The sequence below is a fragment of the Lottia gigantea genome, assembly GCF_000327385.1.
Source record: "Lottia gigantea unplaced genomic scaffold LOTGIsca_201, whole genome shotgun sequence".
Lineage (NCBI taxonomy): Eukaryota > Metazoa > Mollusca > Gastropoda > Lottiidae > Lottia > Lottia gigantea.
The window spans coordinates 119,278-127,650 of NW_008708409.1; the positions used below are offsets into that span (position 1 = coordinate 119,278).

General features: G+C 36.4%; 1 protein-coding gene across 1 annotated transcript; it reads left to right on the top strand.

Moving 5' to 3' along the window:
* Nucleotides 1-3,297: 3,297 nt before the first annotated feature.
* LOTGIDRAFT_143394 (hypothetical protein) lies at nucleotides 3,298-3,471 on the top strand (the record flags this gene model as incomplete). Its single annotated transcript, XM_009053861.1, has 1 exon — nucleotides 3,298-3,471. A coding segment is annotated over one exon (174 nt), but the record flags the coding sequence as incomplete, so codon positions are not given.
* Nucleotides 3,472-8,373: the final 4,902 nt, after the last annotated feature.

Genomic DNA, 8,373 nt, shown 5'->3' on the forward strand with positions numbered 1-8,373 from the left:
GCCCGACAGTTGAAAATCGAAAAAGAACCTGGCAACACTTTCCTCCTTACACCCTACATGGCTCGTCCGTCTTCATTAGTCCACATAGTGCAGAAAAGTAAGACGTAACACTCCAAAATTTAGAAAAACAATCCCTTTAATATAAGTTTATTAGTTTCTAAACAGACATTGCCGACAATATTTAAGAAATGGGACTGAGTCAATATGATTGAAACCTTTTCACAATGTCTGAGACAAACTACTCGCCTTCCAGCTTTACTATCTCTCCTAATTCAATCAGTTTCTGCTAGGAGCTAGCCAATACTCCATTGAAATCCGCTGTTACCAAGGGGAATAGACGCAATGGATTGAATTTACGTTTACCAGTCGAACAAATCCAATATGACTTAAGTCTTGTACGAATTAGGGTAAAATCTTGAATCTGTGAGCAATTTAATTAGGAATCAAGTCAACTCGCGGGGTAAGATGTCAGGAATTGCTTTTCAGGTTAGTTCCAGACTCAATGCAATCAAAGACAATACAATTTGGTGCTTGAACTTGAATAGTGATTTGTGATTCGCTACCGGGAATACAATGTTCTTTTAGTTATATTTCTACTTTTGGACATCAAATAGCATTTTTCCAGTAGACAATTTTCGATTGAGTGGATAACTTTCAAACGCGAATTATTCAAGACATACAAGGATTTAAACATCAAATTTCGACGGCCCCTTTAACCGTATCGTCGATTGATATCATGTGTTATTGAGGAGTGAGTAAGTAATATTATCAATGGTGTCGTCAGCCTGCCGAGACTGGGGTATAAATAGGGAGCAGTCTGACTCAATGGGGGAACAACTGTCGAGGCTGAATTCAAAATGCGTCAACTCTGAAGAGGCATGTCGTCGCAAGCCTCTCATAGAGCGTCTGGGAGGGTTTCCCGAGAAAAATTCCAAAAAATTGAATTGATTTGGTTCATTCTGACGCATATTTGAGGGCATGAACGTATGAAAATCTTATTTTTAAATTAAGTGGCGCCACTAAATATCATACTAAAATACTCAATAACGAGTCCACATTGAAGGCCCAGTTCTGAGTATTTTCGGTAAATACGGCAGATACGAGTTATGACTTACCAACCTCTCGACGACATCATCATAAATATAGCAGTGAGCAGTGTACGCCATAAACCAACATGGAAATCCATTTATTAGAGCATATTTACATCTACTAAATAGCCAATTAATGTCATCATTGTTTATTTAAGGTCCACGATTTGAAATAATTAATCTTGATTTATAGTAAAGAGGTCTCATAGAATCATTAACTGTAAAACAAGAAAGTTGTTACTGGATATCATCGGCTAATATTGGAATAAGCCTTGAACTTTCGGTTCCAATAAAATTGAATGGGGTACGCTTCATGATATTGTTAAGGATAGGCAATTGTTAAGCATTATTTCAATTAAAGTCCTTCAGACCTGCGTCTTATGCTATTGAAGATGATTAACTTAACTAGTTAAGGCAGCTTTTAACTTTCGGCATCGATTGACCAAAACGGCTGCACTTTATGGCAACAAAGATAGGCAACTGCAAATGAGGAACATTCGTAAGGCGACCTTAGTAGGTGTTTTTTTTTTCACGAAAGTAGCCTACGATGGAATTTTCAGAACTGTGTATTTGACAGATCTTTCTGTCTAAGCGTGATTCCTCGATGACCACAGCTAATGACCGAAGTTCTCCGAATGCAAAGAATTTGATATTGGGCCAACATTTGTCATATATTTTCGTAGTCTTTTCTACTCTACTCTACTTAATGGTTTTGGACTGGGCGATATTAGATGTCTCTGATCTCCTGTATCATTAGAAAATACAAATCTGAACTACTCTGATTTAAATGCAAATCAAAATATTTTTTATTGCGTCAGCGTTGCAAATTGGTCATGTCGTATATGTTATGTTTGGAATTACTAAAACAGAAATGACGATGATATTACAAATTTCATTTCTGGTCGAGACTCATGCGAATAAGAAATTACAGAGAAAAAAACATTGATAATGACTTTCATCCGATTAGTAGTTGGTATATCATCCTTCTACGTCTTTTTACTATCTGACCTGCACTAACAAGCTACCCTAATGTCTAAAGATCACGCGCTCCACATGATTAAATCGTATCGTAAATTCATCGATCTTTCCTAATCTAAACAAACTGATTGCCAATCAAGCCAATATTCGCCAATTTATGGAAGCTCGCTTAAGATAATGACCTATCTAAGCTTATTTATACCAGATCACGTCCTGTCCAGACACCATGTTTCAGATCGCTGGAAACAATAGCTTGATACCAGAATGATCGAGAATGTCTAACTTTATACAAAATTTGCTTCTAAACTTGGTTGCTTGCCTTCCACAGTGGCGCAGCAAAAGGGGGGCAGAGCTCCTCCCAGCCCCAAATGCAACTCGTTCAGGCAAAAATCTCATAACTATGTTAGAAATTCAGATATTTCACCCTCGAACGTAAACCTATTTCCGCCACTGGCCTACCATACAAGTTAAGCTCTCAGCTTTATTGGAACTGCCGGGGATTGACGAATGGGCTGCTAGTTCCGATAAAAATTTAAAATGTAGTCCGACACTTTAGCCACAAATACTTCATCTAAAACGATTTTCTGTTGCGTTGTCCTATTCAGTCAGGCTATATCCTCCGACATGAAAACCCCCGACTCAGAAAATATAGAATAATGTGTTATAATAATTCAGAATCTCGCAAAATTAATCCCCACAGCTTCAAAATTATCATTATGAGACCCTGTTTACAAAAATTCCATTTTTGGCCATTCTCAAATTTTCGTGACCTAATTGATATACTGAAGTTACGTTTTCCTAATTTCTTAATCGATTAAAGGGGCGATCCTTTTTTTTTTCATTTCCTCCCATGCTTCTTTGTTACTACTGAATTGATGAATATGGACGCTACGGGATCCTAATGACCTCACTTTTCACATGTGTTTGGTAAAGACATCAAAGAGGTTTTTTAATAAATTCAAATATTTCTCGTAATCAAAACAAGCCGATTAAGAATTATTTGATGTGGCTTAAGTAAAGTCATAAGCTTCTTAACGCCCGCTTTTATCAGAGTTGAATATTATAAAATATACATTTATATTAGTTCTATGATATTTCGTGTGTATTTTTCATCAAATTGAAGTCTGGATTACATAAAGCCCAGAGAAATCTATAATGTTCGGATGAACTTGTATGGCCCCAAAATATAGAATTATAGAAAAATCGGTCATTATCGCTAGTAGCTTCTTCTTGCTATCTTGTAACCATGATTTGTTATCCTGTAGCCATGATTTGCTATCTTCTTGCCATGATTTGCCATCTTGTAACCATGACTTGTTATCTAGTAGCCATGATTTGCTATCTTTTAGCCATGATTTGCATTCCAGATTTGCATCCTATTACAACCACTTGCTTTTGGGCATAAATTGGTGTCAGGTTGTCACGATTTGTACATGTAGCTATGTCATGTGAATACGACTAGCAATGTAATGATTATGGATTGCTATGGTTTGATGTCTTGATGCTATTCTGTGGTCTTGAATTGCTGTCTTGTAGTCACTTATCAGTTTAGCTGTGACTTGTGCATACGACCAGCTATCTAGTGATTATGGATTGTATCCCGTAGCGACGAATTTCTATCTCGTAATCTACTTGCAACTGTTCAGCTACGACTACGGCATGATACCGCTTGGTCACGGCTTGCAACCGTGTAGCTACGACTTGGTATGTTAAAGATGCGACTTGCTATCATGTAGCTTCGGCTTTCTACCATGTAGTTATGACTTGCTAATGTGTATCTACGACTCGCTATTGTTTAGCCACAACTTACTACCAGAAGCTACGACTTGCTAACGTGTAGCTACGACTTCTTAGGGGTAGCTACAACTTGCTATCATGTAGTTTCGACTTGCTATCATGAAGATATGACTTGCTATCATGTAGCTTCGACTTGCTATCATGAAGATATGACTGCTAACGCGAAGCTACGACTTGCTACCTTGTAGCCACGACATGCTATCATGTAGCCACGACTTGATACTGTGTAGTCACGACTTGCTACCGTTTAGAAACGACTTCCTACTGTGTAGATACTTGATATTGTTTAGATATTATTTGCTATCTTGACTATACGACTTGGTACCGCGAAGCTACGACTTGCTATTGTGTAGATACGAGTTGATACTGTGTAGCTACGAGTTGATACCGTGTAGCTACGAGTTGATACTGTATAGCTACGACTTGCTACCGTGTAGCTACGAGTTTATACCGTGTAGCTACGAGTTTGTACTGTATAGCTACGACTTGCTACCGTGTAGCTACGACTTGATATTGTGTATATAGCTACGACTTGCTATCATGACTTGCTGTACCTAGGACTTACTATTTTGACCACGGTGTTATCGCATGACAATGATATATATAGGGCAATTATGAATAAACATTTCTTTTAATTTAGCCTACATTCCAAGAGTTCATGCACTGTTAATATCAAAAATCCCTTTGAATCAATATAAGGAAGAATCATCCAGTAAAAGTAATGAATATTGCCCTACGGCCATTGATTGGATTTAACAGTTCAATAACTGGTTGATTTTCTAATCGGAAAGTATATGCCTCTATCAGCTTGAACCAATATTGTTAGATTATCTCTTTATAGAATAGATTCAGATCTCAAAGAGTCAATTTCATGTTTGGAAAAAATAGCCTAGTATACCAGAGGCTAAGCTATAAACACGATAACAATTTAAAGGGATTTAGCCCTTAACATTTTCTCTGAATCTTCCAGTACGAAACAAGATATTTAAAGGGACGGAATCGTCATTCATTTGACAAATCATACATTAGTCTTAGAAACGGGAATTTTTGTAGCTAAGCTAATCAGTAATAGTGCTCACACTCGAAAATTGAGTTTTCAAATCCATATGTGTCCAGAATTATCTGCGTTTGAAAGCTAAAAGGGCGTCTTTTCTTGAAACCCTGCCATATACGAAAAAGAAATATATCTTCATTTCTATATAAATCCTTACTATTACCCTTCCCTCCTATAAATCCTTACTATTACCCCTTTTTCCCCCTATAAATCCTTACTATTACCCTTCCCTCTATAAATCCTTTCTATTACCCCTCTTCCCCCTATAAATCCTTACTATTACCCTTCCCTCTATAAATCCTTACTATTACCCTTCCCTCTATAAATCCTTTCTATTACCCATCTTCCTCCTATAAATCCTTACTATTACCCTTCCCTCTATAAATCCTTACTATTACCACTCTTCCCCCTATAAATCCTTTCTATTACCCCTCTTCCCCATATAAATCCTTTCTATTACCCCTCTTCCCCCAATAAATCCTTACTATTACCCTTCCCTCTATAAATCCTTACTATTACCCTTCCCTCTATAAATCCTTTCTATTACCCATCTTCCTCCTATAAATCCTTACTATTACCCTTCCCCTTATAAATCCTTACTATTACCCTTCCCTCTATAAATCCTTACTGTTACCCTTCCCCCTATAAATCCTTTCTATTACCCATCTTCCTCCTATAAATCCTTACTATTACCCCTCTTCCCCCTATAAATCCTTACTATTACCCTTCCCTCTATAAATCCTTTCTATTACCCTTCCCTCTATAAATCCTTACTATTACCCTTCCCTCTATAAATCCTTTCTATTACCCATCTTCCTCCTATAAATCCTTACTATTACCCTTCCCTCTATAAATCCTTACTATTACCACTCTTCCCCCTATAAATCCTTTCTATTACCCCTCTTCCCCATATAAATCCTTTCTATTACCCCTCTTCCCCCAATAAATCCTTACTATTACCCTTCCCTCTATAAATCCTTACTATTACCCTTCCCTCGATAAATCCTTTCTATTACCCATCTTCCTCCTATAAATCCTTACTATTACCCTTCCCCTTATAAATCCTTACTATTACCCTTCCCTCTATAAATCCTTACTGTTACCCTTCCCCCTATAAATCCTTTCTATTACCCATCTTCCTCCTATAAATCCTTACTATTACCCCTCTTCCCCCTATAAATCCTTACTATTACCTCTTCCCTCTATAAATCCTTTCTATTACCCCTCTTCCCTCTATAAATCCTTACTTTTACCCCTCTTCCCTCTATAAATCCTTACTATTACCCCTCTTCCCTCTATAAATACTTACTATTGCCACTCTTCCCTCTTTAACTCCTTACTATTATACACCTCTTCTCCCGATGAATTCTTACTATTAAACGCCCCCCCCCCCCCCTTCATGTCAGAGAATATAGCTTTTGACTGAACTAAAGTTATTGTTGTCGAAAAGTTTAAGCTAGACTGCAAAACGCCTCATTACTCCACAAAAAAGTCAAAAAGTAAATTGTTGCCTTTAATGATACGGACGTCTGCTTGACAGTGTTTGTTATTGATTAAAATTATTCTTTTTTCCATCCAATGTCAGAAAATGATTCCATCATCCTTCAAATGTCAGAAAATGATTTCCCCTTCCATCCAATGTCTGAAAATGATTCCACCCTCAACCCAATGTCATAAAATGATTCCACCCCTCCATCCAATGTCAGAAAATGATTCTACCCTCCACCTAAAGTCAGAACGTGACTCCAACCTCAACCCAATGTCTTAAAATGATTCCATTCCCTTTTCCCAATGTCAGAAAATCATCTCGTCGGCTCCAACATTCTACCATCCACTTCCTACACACATTTATGTGATACAGATATTAGGTGTATATGAGCTAAGAGGCAGTATCTCATCGATATTTCTAGTCACTTTTCTAATTATCTACCGTATTTACTGACTTATTGGGTTTCAATTGCCACTGTATTCACTGCACAATACAATAATTTAAAATCAACTTGCCTTCCAATTGCCTCGGTCGTGATTTCTTCGTGTTTCTCATCGCGTGATTTGATTGAAAAGACAGTGCAAATGACAGGTTATTAAAGGGAGGTGAAATTGTATTTTTATCATTTGATAAATTTGATTTTGGGCCTACATATTGTTTGCTTAAAATATAAATCTATATATATCGTTAATTGGTACGTGAGTTACTTCACTCATATTTAAAGCAATACTAACTCTTAGAATGGACATAAAATTTAAAGTCTGAAACTTGGTCAATAAGAGTATATATTCATCAGTTAGACTTACCAGGTGTCATGACTAAAGAATAGAATCTCTATATAAGATGATATATCCATTAAACTAAATAATTATTGAAATACAATTCTAAGCATGTTTCAAAATTACTTACTATAATGAATTATTACTTAGTTTTTATGGTTTCAAAGGATTATAGAGAGATTCTGTTGTATAGTTTTGACTCGAGGTATAAGTACACTGATAAACAAAGACTCATTTTAAACAAGTTTAAACCCTTAAGTGATTAGTGGAGAAAGGACGCAGATTTACACAATTGCCAGTATTGTGAGCATCAAATTTAGAAATTTTAATTTTCTTCAATACAAAAAGTTAATACTTTTTATGTCGTAAATTTGAATATTCCCTACTTCAGATCTACCTGGGGAAGCTACTTTAACTGGTTAGAATGATTTAATCAACTTTGAGTGAATACATTATAAAGAAACAATACCAGATGTCTAGAGAAAGATCAAAAAACGAATAAATTACGGTAAAATATTGGGATGTTTTCCTTGAAGATTACAAATGAGATTCTTTCATGAATACATAATGGCCCATCGCACATAATAACTTTTAGAAAATTGCCAGAAGATAGCTTTACATAATAGAAATGAAACGTCCAAATGATTTGAATTATATTCCCGGGAGTTGATTTTAAGTGCCTGCCTATATTCACCTTCTATTGTCCATCAATCGTAGATCAGATGCGACAGTTACTACTCCCTGTTCGTATCGTATAGTCTACATTGGTGTCAGTATATGTACAAATCGTGTAATACCCAATGCGACTTCTTGTTCAAAGTTGAATACTTATAAAGTGCTTTTATTAAATATCGTACGCAAGACGACGAATTTATATCCGTACCGATATGCCTAACGAAGTTTAAAGATAAGCACGTCTTTCTTAAGCAGAAACAGTTCTCAAATTCTGTGGAACGAACACTCAGACTCAGTGGAAATCGACACAGGAGTCTACGACAATCGACATCATTTATAATGCTCAGTTTAAATCGACATTTCCACTCAGTACAAATTGACAGTTACACTCAGTACAAATCGACATTTACACTCAGTAGAAATCGAACTTTACTCTCAGTTGAAATCGACAGTCATACTCAGTGGAAATCGACAGTTACATTCATTAGAAATCCACACCTACGCTCAGTAAAA